The sequence below is a fragment of the Bathycoccus prasinos genome, assembly GCF_002220235.1.
Source record: "Bathycoccus prasinos genomic : chromosome_5".
In the NCBI taxonomy this organism is placed as follows: Eukaryota; Viridiplantae; Chlorophyta; class Mamiellophyceae; order Mamiellales; family Bathycoccaceae; genus Bathycoccus; species Bathycoccus prasinos.
In genome coordinates this window covers 413556-440732 of record NC_024004.1, presented here as the reverse complement: position 1 = coordinate 440732, position 27177 = coordinate 413556, and the positions used below count along the sequence as shown (strand labels likewise).

Genomic DNA, 27177 nt, shown 5'->3' with positions numbered 1-27177 from the left:
TTAAACCTCTTCATCCTCCTTCAAAACGTCCAACAAATTCTTCGCGCCGGTCGCTTCCGCGTACGCTTTCAAAGGCGCTCGCAAATGCGTACCGAATTTTTCTAAAATTTCCTTCGTCTTGTCCATGGGCAACATGTTCGCGAGCACGGGGAAGGACCGCGGCGCGGCTTTTTTGCAGCTTCGCGCGAAACCCTCCCAGATGCCGCGGTCCATCGTCCAGACTTTTCTTTTCGCGAGCTTTTCGAGAAGTTCCAGGGAGAATTCTTTCAGCGACGGGTGCGCGGTTTCCGCGAGCATGGCGGTGCGCATGAAGAGTTTCGGCAGAGGCGTTCGGTCGACGAGATGCGAAAGCGCCGAGGCCACCGCAGAGGAGGTGAAGTAGTCCGCGGTATCGGCAGAGAAGCAGGTGTTGCAAACGTTGACGAGCGATTTGAGGGAGACTCCTGCTTTATTCGCGGTGTCGTTTGCGGCGTCGTCGGTGGTGCGAATGTCGAGTTCGTGCAAGGCGACGAGAACGTCCGTGGCGGACGCCCGAGCTTCGAGGTTGGAGTTTTGCAAACTCACGACGGCGCATTCAAACGCCGACGGCGAAGGCACGTCCACCAGTTTTGGGAGCAATTCTTTGGCTTTCTCTTTTTCGATGGACCCGAAAACAAGAGCAACTTCCATGTAAGCGTCCGGTAAACTCGAATCTTTTTTGGTCGATTCAACCGCGAGCGTTTCGCAAGCGTTCACGAGCGCTTTCGGCAACGGTGCCGGCGCGGAGGCTTTAGCGAGCGCTTGGACGATGTACAGTATCAACGGCCTCGATTCGATCGTAGAAGATGCGATGACACGAACAATGTCGGGAGATGATGGGCCTAACCGCCGGGCTAAGCCAGCGACTGGTCCGTGCAATCCTTCGCGAAGTTCGAGAGGAAGCGCTTCGTACGCCGCGAGGACGTTTGGAAGTAAAGACGGATTTTTCGCAGTCAACGCGCACAAAAGCAAAGAAGGCGCAACGGCAATCTTTTTCGCGCTCGCGTACGGGTCGGACAGTTCTTGCTCTTCCTCCCTTTCTTCTTTCTCTCGATGGTCGTCGCCTTCTTGTTCCGCGGTGTCTTCAATTCCAGTCGTCATGCCTTTGATGGCTTCCGCTTCGTTCTTTTCAATCGCGCGCGCCTCGATCGCTTCGTTGGCTAATTGCAACTGCGCCGCACCAATATCGCGGCCGTTCTCCGTCGCCGATTTGATGGCGTACTGCTCAACTTCGTTGGTTGTTATCACCCCAGTCGTACTCGCGTCCGCCTCAGCCGCGTGCTGTTGGTGTAATCGATTCGCCACGAGACGAATAGCTTTCGCCCTCGTGCGTTCGTCCGCGCTCGCGTCCGTGTTCGTCGCACACTCTAAGAGAATTTCCAACGCGTTTGCTCGCGCCGGTGGTCGGTCGACGCACAAATCTCTCAACACGTGCAACGCAAGGTTCACGACAGAATCGTCGTTCTTGTTCGATTCGACGCTAAACGCCTCGTCTCGAGATACGTCGTATTCGTCGATGCCGCTCATACCGAGCATCTCGCGAAGCGCGTCCCAGGCTTTATTAGGAATATCGAACGGAATTTCACAGAGAATTTTTGAGAGGAGTTTCTTTTCGCCCGTGAGCCTTTTTTCGGAGATTTCGTGTCTTCTGGCGCGAGGGTCGGAGGCGAGAATGCGCATGACGGCGCGAATGGCGTCATCTTTGCGCACGCCCATGGAGTAGTAGTGAAACCCGTCTTTGTCCTGCGCGTTGGCGGCGTCTTCGTCTTTTTTCTTCTTCTTTTTATTGTTTTCCGCTTTCGCGGATGAAGCGCCTAAACTCTGCGCGAGCTCCGCCGCGTGCAACGCAGCTAACCATCTCGCGCACGATTGCACGCCGTCTCTTTCTAAAGGCGCGTTCTCATCGTCCACCGGGAACAAAATCGAACGAGCAACCATCGGCGCGTCGGCGACGTGGGACGCTATTCGAAGATTCCCATCCATCGGTTTCAAAACGCCAACTTTCGTTTCGGTCGCCATGGGTGGCCGTTGATTTCGGTCCTCTTCCCCGTCTTCGTCTTCGTTCTTCTTACTATTATTATTACCGCTACCGACGGAAGAACCGTCTGGAATCGCATCCGCGCAGGCTAATCGTGCTATGAGCGCTAATCGAATACTACTCAATGAATTCGCCTTGGCGTCGCCATCGGCTCTCAGTGCTCCGTACGCTCGTATGCGTTTGGCGCAATCCAACGCGAATTTACGATTTGCACTTTTCGAAAGCTTCTGCACGCGGGCGATGGCGGAAAGAATCGCCCCGGTGCCCAAGTCTTTCTGTTGCGCATTTTCCAGCGATGAAGGCGCCGCCGGAGCGAGCGCACCTTGAGTAGGCGCAAAATTCATCCCCAAAACCGCTTGATTCAATGTCGTCGCCGGATTTCTAAAGAATAAAAGCACCGCGTCCGCCAAGGCGGCTGGCGACGTCGTCCCTAACTGCGTCACAAAATTCTGCAACATGTTCAAATCCGACGCCGCGAGTTGTTCTAAAGTTGCTAAAACTTGTTGTAAAATCCCGGGATCAGTTCTCGGGTGTAACGGCGCCGGCGGTGGCGGAGGTGGAATCCCGTGTCCACCTAGACTGACAACGTGGTGCGGTTGTTGCATCATCGGCAACCCCGCGCCTCCGTAATGTACTGGTTGTTGCTGATGATAATACGGCTGTTGTTGTTGCTGCTGGTAATATTGAAACTGCTGCTGTTGTAACGGCGGCGGTGGCGGCGGAGCGCGTAAACGCGCTCTCTTCATCCCGCCGTCGTCCCCACCCGCCGTTAACGGCGCTAAAGAAGCGTCCTCTGATCGTTCTCGCTTAATGCCACTCCCGCCTCGAATCGAGGAACCGCCGCCGCCCGCCGCGTTCTTCAACAACGCGCTCTTCCCTCTCTCCCGCTCTCTCTGTCGCATCGCTTGTTCAAACGCCGCGGTCGCGCCCAATTCTCTACACGCCGAAGCTAATCCATCTTTTAATTCTCCGGAAATAGCAAACGAAGGCGCTTTCTTGGCAATTTCCGTAAACGTTTGCGCGAACGCTTTCGACGCCGACGCTTTCGCCGACGCGGAAATAGCACCACCGCTACTACCACCGCTACCCTCCTCAGATTTAAACCGTTTACTCAAGGTCGAAGACGCGTTCACCAGCGCCTGTAACGATTCTACCGCGTGTCTCTCCGATTTCACGCACACCGTCCCCAGCGCGCCAATTAAGGTCAACGTAAACGGTCCGCACGGTTTCGCGCCTTTCTCGATGGTTACTTTCAGCCCGTCCCCTAAAGCGTCCCTTTTCTCGTCCGACAACTTTCCCAACTCGTCCAATTTCAACAACTTATGCGTCGGCTTGACGACCGAGGCCCCCCACCCGACGCCGGCTAAAAGTAAGCACGCGCTTTCGCAAAACTTTGCCGATTGCATTCGCACGCCGTCGTTGACTGTTTCGTTCGAGACGTTCGCGCTTATCGCGCGCGCCAGCGCCAACGCTTTCTCCCACATCAAAGCGACGTTTGAATATTGCTCTTTCTTCTTCGTCTTCTTCTTCGTCGTCTGTGTATTCGTCTTCTCCTCTCCCTCGTCTAACGAACCCTCCGAATCAATCATCGGATCGACGTTCGCGCCTTCGATCGCCGCGTTCACTAAAACTTCTCGAAACGCGTTCGCGCTCGCCGCCGTCGCTCTCTTTTGCACCGCTGGAAATTGCCCGTCGGAGACTAAGACGAACAAACTCTCCAACACAGACGCGAAATGTCCTCCGTTGCGTTCCACCGCCGCTCTCGACGAGACGGACGATGCGGACGAGAGAGTGGACATGTTTTCTCCGAGTAAAACGCACACGCGTTCGCTCAATTCGCACCCGAACTTGCGCACTCGCGGATCGGTTTCCGTCACGATCGATTCAAACATCGGGCGCAACACGACCGTCATCGCGTCTTTTGCCTCGCTCTCTTGGTCGTCGTCTTTGTTGAAGGTGTTCCCGCGAAAGAGTTCTTCGATTTGTTTCAGTTTTTCCAGTTTTTCCGACGCGTTCGAGGTGAGTTTCGAGCTGTTGAGGAGATCGACGGCGGCGTCCGTCGCCCACGAGGATGTCCTCCGCTCATCGTTCGCCATCGCTCTGATTTCAACGCGCTCTTCTCTCTCTGCGTTGTTGTATCGCGTCTCTCCGCAGAAAAAGCGGGAGGACAGAAAATGATTACGCGTGTAAAAGAGCGGAGAGGCAGAGAGACGCTCTCTTCTTTGTCGTCTTCTTTGTCTTCCCGGAAGAAGGAAAGAGAGAGAGAGAGAGTGCAACACTTGTGCGGGGAAATTACGTCAGACTGTAACGGAACACGTGTTGCATCGAAAGATGACGAAAGAAGAAGCAGCGAAAGCAAAAGAAATCGAGGAAAAGAATAAGAACGATAATACTAAGAATAAAGAGGAACAACTCGAAGCAACGGAAGAGGAGGAGGAAGAAACGTGCGGATTCTGCGCGTACATGAAAGGCGGGTCGTGTAAACAGGAATTCATATGTTGGGAAAAATGCGTGGACGACGCGAAGGCGAACGAGGAAGATTTCGTCGCGAAATGTGTCGAGGAAACGACCGCGCTGAGAGAGTGCATGATGAAAGATCCCGGATATTACGGGGAAATGGACGACGAGGGTGGCGGTAATGACGACGATGATGATGACGACGACGATGAGAAAAGTAAGCGTAGTGAGAATAATAAAAGTAGGAGTGAGAGTAGTCGAAAAGATAGGAGTAGCGAGAAAGAGCAGAAGAGGTGAAAGAACAACGACGACGCGTACGATGAATAAATAACAACAGTAACGATTTAATCGGAGTCGTCGGAACTTTCCGCCTCGCTTCCAAAACCCCCGAAGCCACTTTTCTCTCGTTGGCGCATCTTTTCGGCTTCGCGTTCGGCGGCTCGACCGATGAGTTTCGGCGCCGGCAACGCCGCGCGTTCTTTGGCTCTTTTTTTCGCCTCTCTCGCGGCTGCTTCCGGGTCGTCGAATCCGTGGAAACCGCTGGTTTTCTCGTTTTTACGAGGACTTTTTGGTTTTGGACGCGAGCGGCTACGTTCGGGGACTTTTATCGTCGCGTTTGATTCTTCTTCTTCTCGATGCGTTTCTTTTTTGGTTTCTTCTTTGTCTTCTTCTTTTTTCGCTTCCCCGCCGCCGTCTGCTTTCTTTTCTTTCTCTTTGCTATCATCGCTACTTTCCCCCGCCGCGTTCTTTTCCGGTGCTGCTGCTTTCGTCAAGGAGTCTTCATCACTCGTGCTGCTCGTAGTAATGGTGGTAGTATTTTTTGTATCCGCCGCCGCGTCTGCTAAAATCGCGTCGCCTTCGCGCGGTATCCCTCCCGGCGGAGAAGCGCACGCCATCAACGCGTTCGATAAAGCGCTACTCACCGGTTTCAAGTTCTTCCCTAACCACGCCAATCTCCCAGTTAACGATCGACTTCGTCGGTGTTCTACAATCTCTTTCGTTTTTTTGCTCGAAAACCCAGCCAATGAACACAAAATAGACACCACTGTCTCGTCGTTTCGTTCCAAAAACGCCGTCAAATGTTCTCTCGTTTGCTCTCGGTGCGAAGCCAACGTTTCTAACTGGTAGACCAAATCGTCCAACTTTTCGTTCTTTTTCGCCAGCACTTTCAACGCGTGGTCTTCTAAATACTGCAACTGCTCTCCTTGTAAGTTCGCCGCCACTTCCAACGCTTCCGTGCTTTCCTGCAACCTCTCCTCTAACGAGTACTGATACGTATCCATGAACTTACCTTTAATCGTTTCAATCTCCTTATCCTTCTCGCCGATTAACCACTTCTGTCTTCCGTTATCTTCCTCCACTCTCGCCAATTCCGTCGTCAACTTCCTCGCGTGTTCGGCAATCTCCCCAGAATGTTCGCTCGCGTTCACACCAATCAACCCAAATCCAGCGGAGGTGACTCGATGTTTCGCCGCCTCGCCTTCCAACACGGTCACTCTCGTTTTCAACTTTGCAATCTCCTCCACCGCGGCTAACAACAGCGCGCGATTGACGCCGTCTTCCGTCTCTCGAATATTTGCCACCTGCTCAGACGATACCTCGTCTTGCAAACCAGGCACTAAACTCCTCAACCCGGCGTTCTCGGCTAATATCGTCTCCTTCTCGATTAAATGTTGCGCGACAATCTGCCGCACGTTCTCGTCCTCGTAAAATTTCAACCGTTCCACCGTACTCACCGGTACCTTCACGTACGTCGGCTTCAAGTTCACGTTCGTTTCCAACGGCATCCATTTCGCCGCGTATTGCGTCGCTTGAAACCTCGCCACCGACTCCGCCGCTTTCAAAGCGTACTCTCCAACCTCTTCCTTCGCGTCCGTCAGCGCTTGCCCGAACGCGTCCGCCGTGTGGTGCACTTGCGTTGCAAACGACAATCGGTCCAACGCGTTGTGTACTTTCGTTTGCGTCTCCTCTTCGCCGTCAAAGTTCACTCTCGCGGATAAGAAATCCAATTTCGCCGCCAAGCGATTCGAATCGAATTGATTTTGTGGTGAATTCTGCGCGGACTTTGACGACTGTCCTCCTAAACCTCCTCCCATCGATCGCTCTTTCCTCGTTTTCCCATCCGGCGTCAAGGATGATGTCGTCGTTTGCCTCGTCGTAAATTTAGGAACCGGAAGCGCTTTTTTTTTGTTGTACTTGTCGTCATCATCGTCAACCATTATTAGTAGTAGTATTACTACTCTCTCTGACTCTCTGTCTCGTCGAGTGTGCGCGCGCGCGTGGTTTCGTCTCTGCTGAATGTGACGAACGCTTCTTCCAAAAGACAAATTCGCCTCAAATGTATTAGAGTTTAGGAGTGCGTTTGTCCCCAAACATTTTTTTAGGGCAAAAACAACTCTTCACAAGACGAACCATTCATTCATTACACGCACGTTATTGTTGCGCTGCTTTGAAACGCGACCACACAACAAACCTTTCGGGGCAAATTAGTATTATTAAAAAGAGAATGACGACGACGACGAGGATTCAGACGAGGATTTTTTTCGGCGCAGGATGCGGTTTGAGTACTCTCAGTAAAAGAAGAAGAACGAGCGCTTCGATGATTAAGAAAAGGAGCAGCGCCGTCAACAACAACAACGAAAAGAGATTCTCTTCTTCTTTTGTTCTTCAAGCGACGACGAAAGAAACGAACGACGAGGAGGAAAAAGAAGAAGAAAAGGAGACAGAGGAAAAAAAGAAGACGTTCGAGGAGTTCCTCTCCATTTCCTCCGCGATGAAAGCGACGGAATTGAAAGAAAGTTTGAAACAGTTGCGAGTGCCACAATCGCCCGGGAAGAAAATCGACCTGGCGGAGAGATTGGCCTACGCCAAAGTGGACGAACAAGACGGGAAAGATCCACTGAAGATGTATAAAATGAGGAAGAAAGAAGAAGAGTCGACGAAAGAGAACGTAGCGCGAGAGTTGAACGATCGACGGGAGAGGAGGAGATTGAGAAGCGGGAGGATGCCGACGACGACGAGGAGGAGGGCGGCGGCGGAGGCGGCGACGACCGATGCAGGTATTGAAGACGCGGAGTTTACCGTGGCAAATTCGGCGAACGTGGAGAATGTCCTGAAAGAGACGTTTCAAGGGGAGGAGATGACGGAGCGAAAACGGTCGTACGCGAGAGATCATTTGTTGAATTCGTTCGTAAACGCGTCGACGAGCGAAAAGGCGAAAGGATCATCATCGGGAGGAGAGAGCGACGCTTCGGCTTCCAGTGATGAAGCGATGTGGTACACGATTGAATGCTCAGAAATGCGAGAAAACGCGGCGATGGCAAATTGCTTGAACGTTTCTGGAGTGGTGGACGTGTGGTGTCCGCGAAAACCTCCCCCCGGGTTTGTTTTGGCCGAAGAAGAGACGCACGGGAGAACGGATTTAGAAATTCGACAATTGATTGTTGAGGGCGAACCGATACAGGCTGGGTTCATCCTCGCGAAAATTGCAAACATGTCTCAAGACACTATTCGAAGTTTAGAGAGCGAGTACTTTGTCCAAGGTTTGGCGACGGGTGGGACGACGAGTTTCGGGAAACGACAGGCGACGCGACGCGAAATCGCCGAGCCGATTGACCCCGGGTTGTTTGAAAGTTTAATCCGAGCTTCGGCGCCGACGATTGTGTCCAGAGTTGAATACGACGCGAAAATTAAAGAATTGATGAGCGAGATGGATTTGTCCAAGAGAGAGGAAGAAGAGACAAACATTTATGGCGTGAAGATGAAGAAACGCACGGAACGGGTCGCAGAGTTGAGAGCGGAGAATCCAACCGAAGAAGAAGAAGAAAAGAAAGCGAAGAAAAAGACGTACGATTTAGAAATATTTAACGGACCGTTCAAAGGGTTTCACGGAAATGTCGTCGAACGGTTAGAAGACGGCGTGGTTCGCGCCGAGGTCGTCATCTTCGGAAAAACAAACACGGTCACGCTGGAATCGTCCGAGTATCGAGAAACGTCTAAACCCCCGTCGAAATGAAAAACGAGAGAAGAAAAACGAGAGAGAGATGATACATTTGTACATTATATAATACACTAATCGAAGAACTACTATAACGACTATTCTTTCTATTTGTTGTTTGCTAAATCTATCGAACTGACGAACTGATACAACGCCACCGCTTCCGGCGAAGGCATCTTCAACTCCACGAGTAAATGTTTCGCTTCCAACGCAAACTTTTTACTAAAAATTCTCGCCTTGTCGCCTTCTCTCCGTTTCATCACCGCGTCTTTTAACAACGACACGCGTAACTTCAAATTATCCATCGCTTCGTTCGCGGATCTGTTTTCTTTATCCTCTCTGTACTTTGCGTCTAACGCGTAGACGTACTGGGAAAGAAACTCGTTGTACCGCGCGCGAACCCGCTTCGCGGCGGCTTCGATTCTCGCGCTATCGTTCCTCCTCTCGTATTCAAACTCTATCCTGCTCACCGCGGCTTCCCAAAACTCCATCGTTTTCCGCGACAGTATTTTATCTTTTATATCGGCGATATCATCATCGTCAAAATCGTTCTCATCATCGTCTCGTTCTTCTTTTCCTTCTCCTAAAACTCCTCCTCGACCCGGAAATAAAATCTCTCGCGTCGCAAACATCTCGCCGGCGACTGTTGGGTTCTTGTTGGAACAACCACAACTCATCAGTGCGAATTTCAACGCGTTTGATGCATCTCTCCTGATCATATCGACGACCGCTTTCGTTTCCTTGGGTAACAGTTTCGTCGTTTTCGCCTTCTCCAACAGTAAACCCTCCTTGTCGTCGTCGTCTGAATCGTCGTCTGAATCGTCTTCATCATCGAGCAGCAGCAACCCTTCCATCGCGCGTCGAGACGCCTCCTCGCGCGCGACCACAGGGGATGATGATTTTGATGACTCTCCAAAAGCAGTCGCAACACCACCACCGTCACAAAAACCACTCAAAATCTTCTCACTCGCGTACCTGATGTCCTCTATCTGTGTTCCTCTTCTTCTTCCGGGTGTAGGGCTTTTGTTGTTCTCGTTGTTGTTGTTGTTGTTGTTCTCGCTCTCCTTTGTGTTCATATCTTCATAACTTTTAAGGGGCGAGACGTGACCTTCGAAACAGTCCAAAAAGACGAGCGCAAAAAATCCAACGAAGCAAATATCCAAAAGAGATAAAAAGTTTTTGTGCTCTTGTTTTATTTTAAGGTTAATTAAAATGGTTTTTTTTGCGCACGCCGGCGCAAACACACAACAACGCGCTTAAAAGAAGCGCATTTTTACGATCGCGTGAAAGGGAAAAAGAGGTCTCTCTCTCTCTCTCTCTTTCTCTCTTCTGTTCGTGTCGTTGTTGTTGTTGTTCGAACGCATCGCGCGTGGTGCGTTTTGAAAGCGAAGAAGAGGGAGAAAAAAAAAACGATTCGGAAAAAATTTTTTTACGCACGCGCGAAAAGGCACAAAATATATTGCAAAACAGTTTTCGATTTTTTCCCTCTCTCTCTCGTTCTCGTTCTCTCCGGTCGTCGTCGTCGTCGTCGCGTGCCACCACCCCGAGAGAGAGAGAGAGAGAGGTGCGCGCATCTCTTCAAAAACGCTCCCCGTCTCTCGTTTCGCGAAACATACTTGTGTGTGCTCTCTCTCTGTTCTTCTTTCTGCTCTGAATATTTTTATTCTTTTTCTTCATGCAGAGAAAAGTGGATAAAAAAAAGCGGTTTGTGTGGTCGTTTCAGATTTTTCGACGGGATTTTTTGATTCAAAAAGTGCCTCTCGCGTTTGCCCCATTTAACCTAAGAAAGAATTCGCGCGCAAACGACAAACGAGAGAGACGACGGCAACATCTTGCGAACGCGCGATCGCGAAAGAAAGAAGAACAAAACGTTATTTATATACCATCGGACTCGAATCTTTTTGTTATGGGAGATTCGAGTCAACAACAACAGCAGTACGCGCTCGTGGCGCAAATGCTCGCCGCCCAGCACCGAGACCAAAACGTACAAAACAACAATTCCGCGCAAAGGATGATGGAAAACAACGCGACTGCTCAAAACAACAACGCGAACAATACCAACACCTTTCACCCGCAGTTTCCGTTCGTGAATTATAATTTGCACGGACAACCCGTCGTCGTGAACCAAATGAGTCAACAACAACAACAACAACAGTACGCGAACAACGGAAAACCAACGGCAAATGGTCAAAAAAGCGTCCTCGTCGGTGCCACGATGGCACCGTCGGAAGGGCATTTTTTGCCCCAAAATACAAGCGCGAGCGGATACACTCTCGGCGGACAACAACAACCTATTCCAACGCATCACACGGTGAACGGCCAAACGGTGAAAGTACGCAAACCGTACACGATCACGAAACAGCGCGAACGGTGGACGGAACGCGAGCACGACCGGTTCGTGGAGGCGTTAAAGTTACACGGGAGAGCGTGGAGGAAAATCGAGGAGCACATTGGGACGAAGACGGCGGTGCAGATTCGAAGCCACGCGCAGAAGTTCTTCGCGAAATTACAGAAGGAACATCAGAAGAATTTAGAGGCGGACCAATTATCGGACGTGACGAGAGGTGGTGGGACCACGGAAGATGGAGCGACGGCGACGAGAGATACGCAGACGAGTGGGGAAGGTGGGTTGACGCAGACGACGACGGAGAATATTAAAGACGCCGATACGGCGAAGAAGATTAGCGGAAATAATAATTCCAAGTTGTTGATTCAAGCGTTGATGGGGAAGAAGAGTAAGAGCGAAGTGACGGGAAATACAAAGGAAGAAGACGAGGCGGAGTTGTTGAGTAACTTGGCGGCGAGTGGAGATAAGCCGGCGACGGTGAAGAGGACGTCGAGCATGTCCACGGGAGGGAAGACGACGGCTTCGGATATTCCGCCGGCGAGACCGAAACGGAAACCGTCGCACCCGTACCCGAGAAAACAAAGTTCATTGACCGAGATACAAGTACGAGGGGTGTTACCAGTTGGTTTCGTGAACGTTAATAATAAGAAGAAAGGGCATTCGATCAACAACTCTTTGATTGACGTGGCGAACGTTGAGCAGCACGCGTCCGCGTCGGCGGCGCAGGCGCTCATGAACGCCACGTCTGAAATGGTTCGCAACAGAATGATTCAAGAGATGCAGATGCAACATTTATTGCAACAACAACAGCAACAACGACAAAATAATAAGAATGGGAATAACAACGATACGACGGCGAATCCGCTTCTCGCGCATCTCGCGATGCAACAAGAAGTTCCGAATCCGTTGTCGCAGCTGCATGCGCTCATGGCGGCGAATCCGATGTTTACCGCCATGAACTTTGGCGGAGGTCTTCCGGGTATGCCGAATATGGCTGCTGTTGCCGCAAACAGCAACGGCGGCTCGTTCATTCCCAGCTTCGCGACTATGAATAACAACAACAACAACAATAACGCAAAGCTGACGACGACGACGACGACGACTGACGCGAATAATAATAAAAGTGGAACCGAAGAAGCTAAACCGACAACAACTACGACGACGGATAAAACAAAGAACTCTGAAGTTTCCGAAGACGCAAAAGCATCACTCAAGCCGAATTCGCAGTCTGCATTCTCTGGTTACGTGAGACCGACGACGACGACGACGACGACGAATAGTAATCAATATCGTCAAACCGGAAGCGCGGCAACCACGACGACGACGGCGAATAATATCAATAACAGTAGTAATAACAACAACGATTCCGCCGTAATGGCTGCGGTGCAACAACATCAACAGATGCAGTATTGGAACGCGCAAATGGCGGCGTTGGCGGCGATGCAAGATCCGAATAGCTTTGCACAGTTCCTCCAGCACCAGCAAATGGGTAACATGGCGATGGCGCAACAACAACGACAACAACAAAACAACATCGCGTACGCCGCAGGTGTCAAGTCGGAAGCCGCGGCGGCGACGCAAGAGAAGAACGCTGCTGGTGAGGTGAAGACGGCTAGAAAGGCCCAAGCGGCGACGCAAACGCCAGCGGAGGCTACTGATGCAGGTAAAACGGCGAAGATGATTGCAGCGTCGCGAAAACCGAACGCTCCGCAAGTCCCGAAAGAGATTGAACTCGCCGTCGCCAATAAGGAAAAAAGTCCGGACTCAGATAAGGCCACGGAAGAGGAAGAAAATAAAAACGCCGACAACAGTAACAAAGATACCATCACGAACACGACGACGACGACGACGACGACGACGACTGGAAGACGCTCTCGACGAGCGGCAGCGGTTGTCGCCGCGGAGAAGGTCACGAAGCAAGTCAGCGGTGGGAGAGCTACGCGCCGAAGCAACAACGGAGGCAGCGGGAGCGGAAGTGGGAGCGGTAGTAGGAACCAAAACCAACCCGGAGGCAATAAGAATCAAGGCTCGAGCGGTAGTGATGGTTCTGACGACGTCGCGCAGAAAGGTTTCGAAACCACCTCGTTTCGCGTGTATCAACAAGAAGAATAGGGAGCACATAGCATCAACAATCCCTTCTTCCCGTTGCTGTGAATGGATGTATATTTCATCGATATAACAATGTATTTGTAATTGTATTTTTTAAACAGTAATAAGTAAAACAGTATTCTTGTTTCAAGCGTGTCTCTCTCCTTTCTTCTTCTTCTTTCTCTCTGGTGTTCATAACGCGTTACGAAAACACTCATCAATCCTTCGTGTCGTCAAGCGGCGTGGTTGGTTCAATTTCTTCTTTTTCTTCCCCTTTTTCTTCTTCTTCTTCTTCTTCTTGTTCTTCTGGCTCTTTTCTCTTCCTATCGTCCACGTCGTGCGCAAAAGCGCCGCTTTTCTTCGTCAAAAGCTCGTTCGCCGCCAACACCGTTCTCCGCTCCAAGTCTTTCTCTTTCGCGATGACGCGATCGAAGTGCGCGTTCATCTCCTTCCCGAAATCTTCGAACGTTTCAAACTTCACGTCGACGAATTTCCCTTCGCACATTTTCCTCAACCTCGCCTCGACCAGTCTCATTTTCTCTTCTTCTTTCTTAATCTCTTCCGGATATTTCTTAATCTCCTCCATCTGACTCGCCAGCTTTTCGTACTCCTCGAGTAACTTCACCCTGTTTCGCCTCTTCTCCTCTTTTTCTCTCAAGTGTTCGAACGTTTCTCTTTTCAACTCTTCTCTCAAGCGACAGATTTCTCCTTCCTGGTGGTTCATCTCTTCTTGTAAATGTCTCAACTCTTCCTCTCGTTCTCTCGCTTTCTTCATCTCCTTTTCCAACGTCGCTTTCTTCTCCTCTTCCTCCTGTTTTTTCTCTTTCAATTCTTCTTGATATTTTTTCTCCATGTCCTCCAACGCCTCGCATTCTCGCTCCAACTTTGCCACGATATCTTCGCGATCGAACTCGCGAGAAATCGTTTCCATCGGGTCGTTTTCATCTCCATCTTTTCTCTTGTTCAAATACTCGCAGTTGTTCGTGGCGTTGGAGAACATCGAGGAGAACATCGTGTATACTTTTTGTGTCAGGTTCTTTTCTTCTTCGTTGAATGTGTTGAATCTCCTTCTGTCAGAGATGTGGTGAGATCGAACGAAAAGACGTTTTTCTTTTTTTTCTTTTCTCGAAGAAAGACGAAAGAAGGTCAAGCAAAAAAGCTGTCCAGTCATTTTTGCCTCAAAAAAAGGCGGAGCAGCCGCCCACAGAAAGGGAAGGTTTTCTCTCTATACACGAGTAGAATAAAACTCTCGATTCTTTTCTCGATATTCTTGTCTGTTGTTGTTGTCTCTCCAGAGCGAGAGAGAGAGAAAGAGAAAGAAGAGTGCAAATACAGAGAGAGAAGTATATTTTCTTCGAGGGAGCGCCGCACGGAGGAAGAAGAACAGAGAGAGAGCGAGAGAAGAGTGATTACGTTGGTATCTTTTTTTGTCCGATGATGATGATGATGACCGACGGGGAAAAGAAAATCGAGTTCTCGAACGGGAAACTGTTATTGGATTCACGCACGGCGATCTTATCCGGCGGCTCGCTCGCCTTATCCACGATTCCGAATAAGAAGAGCGCGTTTATATCGAACGACCCGACCGTACAGATTTTACGAAAGGTCGCCACGAATTCACCGAACGACGCGCAAAGCAGGCACGTTTTACAGTTTAGCACGAACACAGAACCATTGGTGAGCTCATTCATGTGCACGGCGAGATGTAAACTGTGGTGGATGTCCCCGGCGTGGGGGAGAGATTTAGGGAAAGACTTACCCGCGGAGACGCAGTATTTGATGCTCGAGCTCGGGGAAGACGGGAAAAGCGGATACGTGTGCATTTTGCCGCTGTCGGGAGATAAGTTCAGAGCGACTTTGTCCGGGTTTCATCCAATGTGGGAAAGGCGAGGGTCTTTTCTCGTCGTCGAGAGCGCGTGCGAGGAAGTGAAAGCGGACGGGATCGATAACGTGGCGATCATATCGTGGGCGAATAACCCGTACGATGCGTCGAAAAAAGCGATTAAAATGGCCAGTTTAGTTTTGAAAGAGAGCTTTAAACCGAGAGAGGAGAAGGTGACGCCGCCGGTGGCGGACGTGTTCGGGTGGTGCACGTGGGATGCTTTTTACGAGAAAGTCAGTCCGAAACGAATCGGGAAAGGGTTGACGAGTTTACAAAACGGGAATTCGCCCCCGAAGTTTGTGATTATCGACGACGGGTGGCAGAACGTAGAGCCAGATAAGGAGTATAGAAACAGTCGGACGTCGACAACGGGAAGTAGTAAAGACAATAGCCGAGAACCTAGCAAAAACGACGAAGACCAAGTAATAGAAGAAGAGGACGAATTCGACGACGGCGACGAAGACGACGACGAAGCGCAAGCGCCGTTGACAACTCCGACTGTTACGCCGCCTGGGTATATTGCAGCGTGGTTTTACGCGTTTTATTGGCGGAGGTTACACGCCATGCGAGCGCACGGCGTGTTTTGGCATACCCTTCGTATTTTGATCAATTACGTGTTGTACGCGTTTGTGGCCATGAAAACGGCGTCGTTGTCGTATTTCAATCACAGAGTCGTGTCTATTCGAGCGAATAAGAAGTTTTCTACGTTTACGGGGTTCCGGAGAGGCAGCTTTAGTGGGAAACGTTCGCCGTTTGGGAGTTTAGCGTCGTTGGCGGGCAAAGCCGGGAAAAAGATGCAAAAAGCGATAAAAACGGTGGGTAGTTTAGAGTTTTTGGATAAAATGTCCCCGCCAGGGTCGCCAAAGTTTTCGCATTCGAGACCGTCGTTAGATTCTTTGCGGTCTGCGGACCAGCAGATGGATTTAGCTGGACATGAAAAGAATAAACTGCGAGGCGAAATCGACGGGCTAGGCAACGTCGTTCGAGCGATTAAGAAAAAGTACGACGTGGATTACGTCTACTGTTGGCACGCGTTGCTTGGGTATTGGGGCGGCGTGCACCCAGACGAAGAGAATGTGAGAGAGTTTGGCGCGAAACTAAAGTATCCGAGACACAACCCGTCGTTGTTAGCGGTGGAGCCTTCGCAGGCGTGGGATCCGTTGACCGTGTGCGGCGTCGGAGTCCCGGCGCCGGAGAAAATGCAACACTTTTATAACGAGTTGCACGAATACCTCGCCGCGGCTGGTGTAGATGGAGTCAAAGTAGACGCGCAAGCTGTCATTGGCGCGTTAGGCTACGGGAACGGACCGAACGGTGGAGGCCCGGCGTTGGCGAGAAACACCCACGAGGCTTTGGAGAAATCCGTCATGAAATTTTTCCCGACCAACGGGTTAATCAATTGCATGTGCCATTCCACGGAGAACTTGTACAACTTTAAAATGTCAAACTTAGCGAGAGTGTCGGACGATTTCTATCCGACCAACGAGGCTTCGCACACGGTTCACATCGTCAACGTGTCCTACAACTCCATGTTTATGGGTGAGATTGTCATTCCGGATTGGGACATGTTTCAATCGGCTTCGAGTACTGGAGGGTTACACGCCGCCGCGAGAGCGGTTGGAGGATGCCCAATATACGTCTCAGATCATCCAGACAAACACGACTTTAACGTTTTAGGCCAGTTGGTGATGCCGTCTGGGTCGATATTACGCGGGAAATTTCCCGGTCGCCCGACGAGAGATTGTTTGTTCAAAGACGTGTGTAGAGACGGGAAGACGGCGTTGAAAATATGGAACAGAAACAGCGTCGGTGGTGTTGTCGGGACATTCAACGTCCAAGGCGCGTGTTGGTCCCGAGAAGTGAACCAATACATTTTGTTTGGCGGTAAAGACGGACAAACGGTATCCGCGTGCGTGCGACCGCGAGATATCGAAGGCTTTCGTTCCCAATACGGTGGTAGTAATAATAATAGTCCCAGTGAAAAAGACGAGGAAGTCTCGAGTAGGAAAGAGTCATCTGGACAGAATGGCAACAACGGACCAAATGCCATAGGCGACCAAATGTTTGCCGTGCGTTCACACCGAACTGGCGATGTCGACATCTTGCGTCTTCACGAAAAGACCGAAGTCGCGTTGACGCGCAAAGATTGGGACGTGTTCACCATCACGCCGGTGTTTGAGTCCTTCCGCGCCAGACGCTCCGCACCAGACGAATCCTTCGAAGAGGAAGGCTTATCTTCCGTGGACACGTCCGTACCTGCCACTCCGGAGATCGCTTCTCCGATCAAAGCGAAGCCACCTTCCACGGAGAACAGTCCCATCGAAAGTGGAAGCGTAAAGCTCAACAACAACAACACCGCCGAGAAGAAAACTACCCAACAACTGATCAAAAAACTCAAACGCGCCAACATCCGCTTCGCCTGTTTCGGCCTCTCGAAGATGATGAACGGTAACGCCGTCGTTCAAAACTGCAAGCTCGAGAAAATCAGCGGCAAAAGTTACCGAGCGACGGTCCTTTTATCCAAATCCTGCGGCCAAATCGCGTGTTACAGCAGCGAAAAACCAAAGAAAATCTCCGCGACGAGTCGCGCGGCAAACGGGAAGAAACACGACGTCAGCAGTTGGCGATTCGAGGAGAAAACGCGCATGCTTCTCGTCGATTTAGGCGACATCGAGGACGTGTTTTGGACCTTGTGGTTTGAGTACTAATTATTACTGTTGTTGTTAGTGATGACGATGCGACAAACTAACAGAATGAAACATTTTTCCTCACTTTCATCACTGAACCAAATGCCACCACGAACGCGCTTAAAAACGGAATCTTCCTTCTCCCATGAAAACTACCTCGGCCCAGTTTCGGCGACGCCGCAGTTGATGTGCGAACGCATCGTCGACGCCATTTTTCCTCCTCGTTCTTCCTCCACTTCATCATCTAAATCGTCAAAAACGAAAACAAATCTCTTCAACGGCGACGGCGTTGGAGATGAGAAAAAACAAGTCCTCGTCTACGACCTGGGATGCAACGACGCGCGCGTCTTAATCGCCGCGTGTCAAAAAAACTCGAACGTGAGAGGTGTAGGCGTTGAAATCGACCCAGTGGCGGCTTCAAACGCTCGAATAAACGTTCAAAAAATGAATCTCGAAGACCGAGTGGAAATTCGAACGCAAGACGCCATGACCGTTACGGACGTCCATCGAGCGGATTGCGTGTTTTTGTACCTGCTGCCGCGAGGGAACGAAAAGGTCGCGAAACTGTTACGCGAACGAATGAACGATCGGTGCAGAGTAATTTGTTACATGTTTAAGCTTCCAGATGATCAAAACGAGGACAAGTTTTGGGAGAAACGATTGATGAAAGAAGTCGCGTTTGAAGACTCGCGGAAACGAGAGCGGAAAGGCGTGGACTCGAGTCGGTATAACAGAATCTACGTGTACGGAAGTAAAAGAGAGACGGAGAGAAGAGAGAAGATTAGGGGACTAGTCCGAGTTGGCGTCGCCGTAGTCGTAGGAATAGTGTTCGGGAAACTGAAACTGTGGTAGTAAAAAGGAGCATATAGAGTAGTGGTAGTGAGAAGTGAGAAGTGGTGAACGTGTGTGTACTCGTAAAAATATCTTCTTCCAACAGATCAAAGTGTCTTTCCTCCATTTTATTCGCGAAGAAGATTTTGTTCTCTCTCATCATTACTTCTCTCTTTCTCTCTCTCTCTCTTTCTCATCAGTATTAATTTAAACATTTACGCGCCTTTGGCGAAATCCAAACCTTTTTGGATGCTGTCCTTCAACTCCGACATCATACCGTCCAAGCCCGCTTGCTCGTACGCGGTCAACGCGCCCGTTCCGTGAATCTTCTCCACGCCTTCTCTCCCCAAACTCACCTTGGTGGCGAAAAACTCAACCCCTGGGACGACGTCCGACTCAACGTACGTGCATTCCACGACGCCGGCTTCGCCATTCTTCGCTCTCAAGCACGCGTCGCCAAACAACGCCCCGGCGTACGCCATACTCAACGTCGCCGAACCTTTACCAGCCTTGGCGGCGACGACTTCGGTCCCGCCGTCTTGCGTTCTCTTCGTCAACGCGTCGATCTCGTCGTCCGTCAAAGCCGCTTTCGGCGTCGCTTGACTAAACAACGGCAAAATAGTCACCCCAGCGTGACCGCCAATCACCGGCACGTCCACTTTCGCCGTCTCCAACCCTTTCTTTTCCGCGTAAAAAGTCTTCGCTCTCACCACGTCCAGCGTCGTCACGCCGAACAATTTTTTCTTATCGTACACCCCTTTCTGCTTCAAAGTCTCCGCCGCGATCGGAACCGTCGAGTTCACCGGGTTCGAAATGATGTTCAACATCGCTTTCGGGCAGTTCTCCGCGCACGCTTCCACTAAACCTTTCACGATGCCCGCGTTGATCTTGAACAAATCGTCTCGCGTCATCCCTGGCTTCCTGGGCACACCGGCGGGAATGATGACCAAATCGCAATCTTTCAAAGCGTTCTTCAACCCGTCCTCGCCGTCGTCCGCTTGCGAGTACCCTTTCACTTGCGCCTTGGTGTTGATGTGCGAGACGTCCGCGGCGACTCCTGGGGTTCCGGCGATGTCGTACAAGCGAAGTTCCGTCACCAACGGGTTCATCTTCATGAGCAATCCGCACGGTTGGCCGATGCCGCCGGCGGCGCCTAAAACGGCGACTTTGTACCCTCTCGTTTGATTTTGAGTGCGGTGGTTCGAGAAAAGGCGAGCGGAGGAGGAAATAGATTTTAAGAGTTGTCGCGAGGAGGCCATGATTGGTGTTTCTGTGATCGATGTGAGCGTTTGCTTTGCGTCGGGGAATACAAAAATATGAGGAGATTTCTGATCGGAATTGGACTCGAAGAGCGTGAGATCGGACCCATAGAGAAGAGGAAAAAATACTACGCGGCGTTGCGCGTTTCTTTTTTACAAGCTTGGTTTTGTGTTTCTCTTTCTTTCTTTAGTTCTTTCCTTCTCTCTCTTTGTGTGTGTGTGTGTTTATGAGGCGTGTAAAGTTCCTCCTTCGTGAGACCAACCGGTTGGGAGAGGACAGTCGTTGTCGAGGAGGTATTGTAAACAGTCTGGGTGGTTGTTCTCGTGAGCGTCTCGTACGGCGCCACTGTTCCACGGCGCTTTGGCGGTTTCGTGCAAGTACTTCAAACAGTCCAAGTGGCCGTTCTTGGCTGCATACCAACACGCATGTGCGTCAAATTTATCATACTTACGCTCAACAAGGTATTCGAGTATGTGGAGCTGACCCTTTCCAGCCGCCCAACCGGCAGTATACTCATCCCAAGGCACTTTCGCTTCTTCGTGTAAGTATTTGAGGCACTCGAGATGACCGTATCGGGCAGCACATGCACACGCATAATCATTGACAGGACACTCATTTGCAACGCAATACTTTACCATTTCCAAATTACCTTGACGTGCGGCCGTATTAATCGTCCATCCATCCCAATTACACTTTTTCTCCTCTCGCGCCCACTTGAGCAACTCGAGTTTATTCGTTAGAGCAACTCGATAGCAGAAATATGTTTCGTCCCATCCCAGCCACCACAACGATTTATTCTCCCACGCAAACTCCAAAGTCGATATCGACGACATCTCGTTCACTTTAAACTTCTCTTTCAACTCCCCCTTGCGAGATGATCTCTTAATCAACTTTCTCGTTTCACTATTCACCTCGTACAAGAATTTAAGATCGGTCCCATTCAATCTCGGAAGAATGTGTTTGAAACAAATATCGTCGTTATTCACGATCAAATCCCACACATCTCTCTCCCCCATCCGTCTTTTCTGCGCTCGCGTCCTCACTCCTCCAGACATGACAAAAAACAGCGGCAAAAGTTCTTTTCGTTCTTCTTCTTCTTTCCTCTCTCTCTCGTCTTCTTTTCCCACGTGCATGTGAGATTGTGAGATTGTTTTTCTCTCAGAAGAAAAAACTGCCGTTTTTTTTATTTTTTTCTCAATCAACTCTTTTTTCTCTCCTTTGGGAAAAGAAAAAATCATCTCTCTCTTTACTTCATTCTCTCACTCTCTGTGAAAAGTGCGAAGAGCTAAGAGCACTCATGGCAGACTCTAAAGCGGGACCGCAGTCCGCGGAGGAACTCACCACGTTCGTCCAATCCATGCTCGCGCAAATGCAGAGTCGGTTTCAACAGATGAGCGACGAGATCATCACGAAAATCGACGATTTAGGAAACCGAATCGAAGAGTTGGACGAGCAAGTTTCAAAGATGAGCGATCGAGAGAAGGAGGACGAGACGAAGTAGAGATTTGATGATTGAGAGAGAGAGAGAGAGGCGATTGGGGATTGGCGATGTGTGCATCTCTTTGTGATGAGATCCTTCTTTCGCGCGTTAAAATAGAGATAGCGAGTAGCTCCTTTTTTGTACAATAAAACAGTGTTCCCTATGTATAGGTGAAACGTTATTCGTCCTCGTCTTCGTCGTCGTCGTTATCGCCCCATTCGAATTCAGCTTGGGCATCTGCGCTGTACGGATCATCCTCGTTGTTGATTTCTCCCGAAGGCTCGTCGTCATCGCCGTTTTCTCGTCGCTCTTTCGCTTCCGCCATCTCCCGCTGTATTTGTTCCATCGCTTCCTCGGTGTCGAGTTCTTCTTCTTCTTCTTTTTCTTCTTCCTCCTCTTGTTCCGGTTCGGATTCGGGTTCGGATTCCTCCGCTTCTCGGTCTTTTTCTTCTTCTTCTTCTTCTTCTTCTTCTTCTTCTTCTCCTTTTTCTTCTTTCTCCTGTTTGTCATCGGCGACTGTTTCCCGTTCCGCGGCTTCTTTTTGCCGTTTCTTTTCCTCCTCGGCAAACTGCATTTTCCGTAAGTTTGCTTCGTTTTGTAACTCCCACTCTCGTTTCTGCTTCTCCTCCATCGCTCTCGCTTCGGCGTATTCCAACTCTTTTTGCTTTTCGTATTCGACTGAGTCGTGGTACGCTCGACTCGCGGACGCGTGCGGGTCGTCGTTGCCGCCGTAATAATCTCCTTCGGCTGCTCTTTGTTCTTCCTCTGACGCCGCGTTTTCACTCTCCATCTCCTCGAACACTTCTCTCTCTCTGTCGTCCAGAGGAATTCCAGCGGAGCGCTTCGAAATGACTCGCTGTCGTTCGTCTAACGACGAAAGCCCTCTTTCGGCGTTGTTGTTGTTGTTGTTGTTGTTGTTGTTGTTGTTCAATAACGGCACCGTGCTCTCGTCGAACACCTTCATCAACAAAAACACCCACCCGAGTAAACACGCGATCAAAACAGTCATCCACAAGAACAGTTTCATCAAGCTTCCGTACAGGCCAGATTTAAATTTATTCTTCACGTGCAAGCAATACACGCTCGCGTCCGCACTTCCAGATAAAACAACGTCACCTCTCGCGTTCCAGGATATGGTCGTGACGAAGATCATGTGCGCGTTTCGCGCCGCTGCGATGCGTTTCAACGAACGTTTTCTCGAGTTGGAGCTTTGTTTCCTTAATCCTCCACCATCAAAGGCGACGACGTCGCCTTCGGCACTCCCGCACGCGTGTCGAGAACCGTTCTTATTCGCTGCGTATGCAGATATCGGCGCGTCCCGGAACGCGCGAATCGCAGCCATCGGCGTCCAATTGGTTGTCTCAAATTTCACTAAATACCCGACGCCGTCGACGTTGATCCCGCAAAAGAAAAACTCCCCGGTGTTCGAAAAGCTCGCCCCTCGGAAAACTTTCAAACAGTTTGGTTTTCTCGAGGACGAAGGAAACCCTTTGCAGTTAAATCGAGCGCTGGTTGGATCCGGCAACGCCGTAATCCTTTCACCTCTTTCAATCGACCACATGATGGCGCCTTTCGTCGTCTTTTGTTGTTGTTCTCCTTGTTGTTGTTGTTGATTTTGTTGTTGTTGTTGTTGTTGTCCGTTACTATTACTACTACTGTTATTACTACTCCCAATCCTCTCCGCGGCGCAACTCACAATCACCCTCTCGTCTGGACTCCACGCGATATCCGTCACCGCCGCTCCGCTCTCGTGCGCGCCCAACTCCATATCCACCTCTAAACTCGGCCACTGCACAATCTTCACCTCGCCCGTCTCCAATCCAATCGCCAATTGCCTCCCAGATGGAGAGAAAACCGCACACTTCACGTCCCTATCGTCCGCGGTCAACGCCACGCGTCTGGGAAACTCGTTCGAGCGAATCATGTTCACTTCCGGTCGGTTTCGTAAATCCTCCGTCGAATCGTTCCTGCTCAACGGATTGTGATGGTTCAGACCATTCGTCGAATTCGAACTCAAATTCCGTTCCATTCGAAACACCCCGATCGACCCTCCGAACACGCAGACGACAAAAACCCCGTCCGGATGTAACGCTAACCTTTGCGGCGCGTCGTCGTCCGTCGCGGCGGCGGTTATCGGTTCCGAAACGCATCCATCGTGGAAGGACGACACGGTCACTAAGTTTCGAATGCCGGACGATTTTTTCCCTCCGCCACCGGCGACGAGGAAAAAAACGGAGTCGTAAAACACCGAGGCGTAGATCGGGAAGGAGAATTTCCGGCTGTGCGGTGGAGGTGGGGGTTTCTTCTTCCTCGCCATTTTACTCGCGCGTGCGTGTATAAATACTCTCCTCTTTTCGCTTCAGAGATTGTAATCTTTACGCGTCGATCGAGAGATTCAAAGTGCCGCCAATTGGTTCCATTTTCCCCAAAGAAAGAGAGAAAGAAACCACGTAAACGAAAGATCACGACGAGTACACGAAAGAAATAAAGAGAGAAAAATAGATGCGCGTCGTTTATCTCTGCGCACTCAATTCGGCGGCGAGAGCGACTCTGTGCTACTAAAAGTGTTCTCGCTTTTCTGCGCGCCTTTCTGTCTCTCATCTCGCGTTCAAATGCAACTGTCGTTTCAACCAATTGGAGAACAAAAGAGAGGCGTGTGCGTTCCTTTTGGGAAGAAGAAGACAACGAGAAAGGATAACACGATGACAATGATGCGCAGAGTGTTACGAGGAGGAAAACGAGGAGGTGTTTTAGTACCTGTGTCTCTTTCCTGGGGAGGAGGAGGAAAGAGATGCAGTCACTCCTTCGTGGGAGGTTTTGTGGGAATACCTAAGACGCCTACGTCTTGGCGAAGAGGAGGAATACTTTTACGAACGTTCGCATCTTCGTCTTCGGTTGAATCTATATATGGCAGGTCAAGTTTGAATTCGAGTGCTGATGAACGAAAGAAGTCTTTAGTCATCGTGGAATCTCCGGCGAAAGCGAAAACGATTGAAAACTATCTCGGTAAGGACTACCGCGTGCTCGCGACGAGAGGACACGTGAGAGACTTGGTGAACAAAGAAGGGAGCGTTGATTTTAACAACAACTTCGAGATGAAGTGGACTGCGACCGTGCAGAATGCGAAATATATGAGGGAGATTTACGACGCGTGCAAGAAGTGCGATGCGGTGGTTTTAGCGACCGATCCGGATAGAGAAGGCGAGGCGATCTCGTGGCACGTGCTGGAGATGTTGAAGAAGAAGAAGCTGTTGAGCGGCGAGGATAAAAAAGCAACGACGACGACGACGTCGTCGAGTGGTAGCAGTAGTAGTAAGAGTAAGAGTAAGCACGTATCGAGAGTGACGTTTACGGAAGTCACGAAGAATGCAGTTTTAGAGGCGTTCGGGAAACCAAGGGAGATTGATTTACGGTTAGTGGACGCGTATTTAGCGCGAAGAGCTTTAGATTATTTATACGGGTTTACGTTGAGCGGCGTGCTTTGGAGAAAGTTACCGAACGCGACCAGTTTGTCGGCTGGAAGAGTGCAATCGGCGGCGTTGAGATTAGTCGTGGAGAGAGAAACGGAAGTCGAGGCGTTCGTTCCGAAACCGTATTGGTCGGTCCAGGCGACTTTAGGCGGGGAAAGCAGTCCAGACAGGAGCGCGTTCGACGCAAAGTTGCTCAGTTTCGAAGGGAAGAAAATTTCAAAGTTTACAATCGAAAGCGATGAGAACGCGGCAGAAATGGTGCGACGCATCAAAAATACGCGCGCGTGGATAGTGAAAGAAGTGACCGAGAAAGAAACGAAACGATCGGCGGGACCGCCGTTTACGACGTCGACGATGCAACAAGAAGCGTCCAAGCGTTTAGGTTTCGGGGCGTCGAGGTGCATGAGCGCCGCGCAGAAACTCTACGAAGGAGGCAGTTTTGGCGATGGTTTAATCACGTACCCGAGAACGGACGGGACGCACGCGTCAAAAACTGCCGTAGCGGAGATGCGCAAAGTCATCGAAGGCATCTTCTCTAAGCAGCACGTTCCGGATGAACCTCGATATTTTAGAAAGAAGCAGAAGAACGCGCAAGAAGCGCACGAGGCGATTCGACCAACGTCTGCCGCGCGACATCCCAAAGAGGTTGGTAAAAGACTTGGTGAATTTTCCGACGAGGCGCGTTTATACGCTTTGATTTGGGCGCGCTCAATGGCGTCTCAAATGAGCTCCGCCACGGTGGAGAAAATCGCGTTGGACGTGCACAACAACGAATCGGAGAAGAAGAAAGAAATAGTGTTGCGCGCGAACGGGCACAGGTTGACGTTTGAAGGATATTTAGCCGCATATAATGTCGTCAGCGCGAGAAGAGGAAAAGAGGACGATCCCGAAGACGCTCAAGTGAATGAAGACGATGATGGTGATGAAAAGGATTCGAACGAGGACGACGACGATGAAGACGATTCATCATCGGCGGCGTCAACGTCGTCGCCTGGAAACGAATCGTGGCTTCCCAAATTGAACCAAGGCGATTCGATTTACGTCGCCGAGTGTTCTCCGTCCCGCCACGAAACGGCACCACCGCCGAGATTTTCCGAAGGAACGCTCGTTAAAGCTCTGGAAGAGCGAGGCATTGGTCGACCGTCGACGTACGCGTCCGTGCTTCGCGCGTTAGTCGCCCGAGGCTACGTCGCTAAGAACGGCGCCCAACTCGTTCCCGATTCCAGAGGGATTCTCGTCTCTGCGTTTTTAGCTTCGTACTTCTCCAAGTACGTGGAATACGATTTCACGGCGACGATGGAAGATACCTTAGACGATGTTGCCAACGAACAGAAGCGATACACGGACTTACTGACGGATTTCTGGACGCCGTTTAAAAGCGAGTGCGAGGAAGTCTCGACGGTTGAAGTTCGGGCCGTGGTAGACGCGCTCGACGAGCGGTTGGGCATGCATTTATTCGGTCGCGTCGATGAGGACGCGGAGGAAGGCGCAAATAGAAAGTGTCCGAGTTGTGAAAACGGCCGACTCGGGTTGAAACCATCCAAACAAGGTGGTTTTATCGGGTGCTCCAACTACCCCGCGTGTTCGTTCACGGCTCCGTTGCGTCCTCTGAAAGGATTGGGAGACGAGAATTCCGAAAGCGCGCAAATGGAAGCGTTTCCGAAAAGTCTCGGATTCATGCCAAATACGAACAACATGAAAGAAGTCGTCATGAAGATGGGACCGTATGGACCGTACGTAGAATTAGTCGATCATACCATCGTCGTGCCATCGGCAGAGCAGGTGGTCGAAGACGAGAGCGAGGAAGAAGACGGAAGCGAAAAGAAAAAGACAAAAAAGACAAAAAAGGCAACACAAAAAGCTGAGAAACCAAGACGCGTCGGCGTTTCGAACATCGGCAAAAAACCGGAAGAAGTAACGCTCGAAGATGCTCTGTACTTTCTCGCGTTTCCCATTCACCTCGGCGAACACGCCACTGAGGCGTTCGTCGACGAGGAAAAAGAAATCAACCGCGAAGCGCACTGCGGCGAAGTGACGTTGAGTTTAGGTAAATTCGGGTACTACGTGAAATTCGGCGAAACTCTCGCTTCGATTCCCGCAAAGTTCATGCGCGAGGAGTTACAAAACGACCCCAGAAATATGACGTTAGCGCAAGCGAAGGATTTGATCGAGAAGAAACGCAGGAAACCGGACAGCACTCGGACCAAAGGACGATTCGCGTCCAAGGCGGCGAAAGAAAAGGTCGCGAAAGAAAAAGCCGAGAAGAAGAAGCAGCGAGCGGCGAAAGCGAAGACGACAAAGACGACGACGACGAAAAAAGCCACCTCGAAAGAAAGCGACGTAAACGACGAAAAGGAAACGACGCCGAAGAGAAAGAAACCGCTCACGGCGTATTTTCAATTCGCAAAAGACAACAGAGAAAACGTCAAGAAGGAAAACCCCGGAGTCTCGCTCGGCGAAGCTTCGAAAAAATTAGGCGCCATGTGGAAAGAATTAGACGCGACGACGAAATCAAAATACGAAACCGACGCCAAGAGTCGATTGGAGCAGTTCAAGCGCGAAGAAGAGAATACAGTCGCGAACTAGATGTTTTACGTAATGTTAGATCAGCTTAAATGCTTG

The 27177-nt window shown here is 50.5% G+C and overlaps 13 protein-coding genes across 13 annotated transcripts; 6 read left to right on the top strand and 7 right to left on the bottom strand.

Annotated features, from left to right (window-relative positions):
* Bathy05g02460 (predicted protein) lies at positions 1 to 4152 on the bottom strand (the record flags this gene model as incomplete). The annotated part of the gene is made up of 1 exon (XM_007513166.1): positions 1 to 4152. The coding sequence occupies one exon, from the start codon at positions 4150 to 4152 to the stop codon at positions 1 to 3; it is 4152 nt and encodes a 1383-aa protein (XP_007513228.1).
* Positions 4153 to 4857: 705 nt separating this feature from the next.
* Bathy05g02450 (predicted protein) lies at positions 4858 to 6732 on the bottom strand (the record flags this gene model as incomplete). The annotated part of the gene is made up of 1 exon (XM_007512831.1): positions 4858 to 6732. One exon carries the CDS (start codon positions 6730 to 6732, stop codon positions 4858 to 4860), a length of 1875 nt encoding a protein of 624 aa, XP_007512893.1.
* Positions 6733 to 7019: 287 nt separating this feature from the next.
* Bathy05g02440 (unknown protein) lies at positions 7020 to 8528 on the top strand (the record flags this gene model as incomplete). The annotated part of the gene is made up of 1 exon (XM_007513148.1): positions 7020 to 8528. The coding sequence occupies one exon, from the start codon at positions 7020 to 7022 to the stop codon at positions 8526 to 8528; it is 1509 nt and encodes a 502-aa protein (XP_007513210.1).
* Positions 8529 to 8617: 89 nt separating this feature from the next.
* Positions 8618 to 9586, bottom strand: Bathy05g02430 (unknown protein; the record flags this gene model as incomplete). Its single annotated transcript, XM_007513176.1, has 1 exon — positions 8618 to 9586. One exon carries the CDS (start codon positions 9584 to 9586, stop codon positions 8618 to 8620), a length of 969 nt encoding a protein of 322 aa, XP_007513238.1.
* A 599-nt stretch (positions 9587 to 10185) lies between these two features.
* Bathy05g02420 (putative At5g37260-like protein) lies at positions 10186 to 12969 on the top strand (the record flags this gene model as incomplete). The annotated part of the gene is made up of 1 exon (XM_007513019.1): positions 10186 to 12969. One exon carries the CDS (start codon positions 10186 to 10188, stop codon positions 12967 to 12969), a length of 2784 nt encoding a protein of 927 aa, XP_007513081.1.
* A 193-nt stretch (positions 12970 to 13162) lies between these two features.
* Bathy05g02410 (unknown protein) lies at positions 13163 to 14116 on the bottom strand (the record flags this gene model as incomplete). Its single annotated transcript, XM_007513237.1, has 1 exon — positions 13163 to 14116. The coding sequence occupies one exon, from the start codon at positions 14114 to 14116 to the stop codon at positions 13163 to 13165; it is 954 nt and encodes a 317-aa protein (XP_007513299.1).
* Positions 14117 to 14379: 263 nt separating this feature from the next.
* Bathy05g02400 (predicted protein) lies at positions 14380 to 17535 on the top strand (the record flags this gene model as incomplete). Its single annotated transcript, XM_007513214.1, has 1 exon — positions 14380 to 17535. The coding sequence occupies one exon, from the start codon at positions 14380 to 14382 to the stop codon at positions 17533 to 17535; it is 3156 nt and encodes a 1051-aa protein (XP_007513276.1).
* Positions 17536 to 17616: 81 nt separating this feature from the next.
* On the top strand, positions 17617 to 18366 carry Bathy05g02390 (predicted protein; the record flags this gene model as incomplete). The annotated part of the gene is made up of 1 exon (XM_007513183.1): positions 17617 to 18366. One exon carries the CDS (start codon positions 17617 to 17619, stop codon positions 18364 to 18366), a length of 750 nt encoding a protein of 249 aa, XP_007513245.1.
* A 194-nt stretch (positions 18367 to 18560) lies between these two features.
* On the bottom strand, positions 18561 to 19604 carry Bathy05g02380 (predicted protein; the record flags this gene model as incomplete). The annotated part of the gene is made up of 1 exon (XM_007513104.1): positions 18561 to 19604. One exon carries the CDS (start codon positions 19602 to 19604, stop codon positions 18561 to 18563), a length of 1044 nt encoding a protein of 347 aa, XP_007513166.1.
* Positions 19605 to 19829: 225 nt separating this feature from the next.
* On the bottom strand, positions 19830 to 20660 carry Bathy05g02370 (the record flags this gene model as incomplete). The annotated part of the gene is made up of 1 exon (XM_007513293.1): positions 19830 to 20660. The coding sequence occupies one exon, from the start codon at positions 20658 to 20660 to the stop codon at positions 19830 to 19832; it is 831 nt and encodes a 276-aa protein (XP_007513355.1).
* A 242-nt stretch (positions 20661 to 20902) lies between these two features.
* On the top strand, positions 20903 to 21106 carry Bathy05g02360 (predicted protein; the record flags this gene model as incomplete). Its single annotated transcript, XM_007513067.1, has 1 exon — positions 20903 to 21106. One exon carries the CDS (start codon positions 20903 to 20905, stop codon positions 21104 to 21106), a length of 204 nt encoding a protein of 67 aa, XP_007513129.1.
* A 157-nt stretch (positions 21107 to 21263) lies between these two features.
* Positions 21264 to 23402, bottom strand: Bathy05g02350 (predicted protein; the record flags this gene model as incomplete). Its single annotated transcript, XM_007513113.1, has 1 exon — positions 21264 to 23402. One exon carries the CDS (start codon positions 23400 to 23402, stop codon positions 21264 to 21266), a length of 2139 nt encoding a protein of 712 aa, XP_007513175.1.
* A 295-nt stretch (positions 23403 to 23697) lies between these two features.
* Positions 23698 to 27141, top strand: Bathy05g02340 (DNA topoisomerase I; the record flags this gene model as incomplete). Its single annotated transcript, XM_007513119.1, has 1 exon — positions 23698 to 27141. One exon carries the CDS (start codon positions 23698 to 23700, stop codon positions 27139 to 27141), a length of 3444 nt encoding a protein of 1147 aa, XP_007513181.1.
* Between the last annotated feature and the right edge of the window lie 36 nt (positions 27142 to 27177).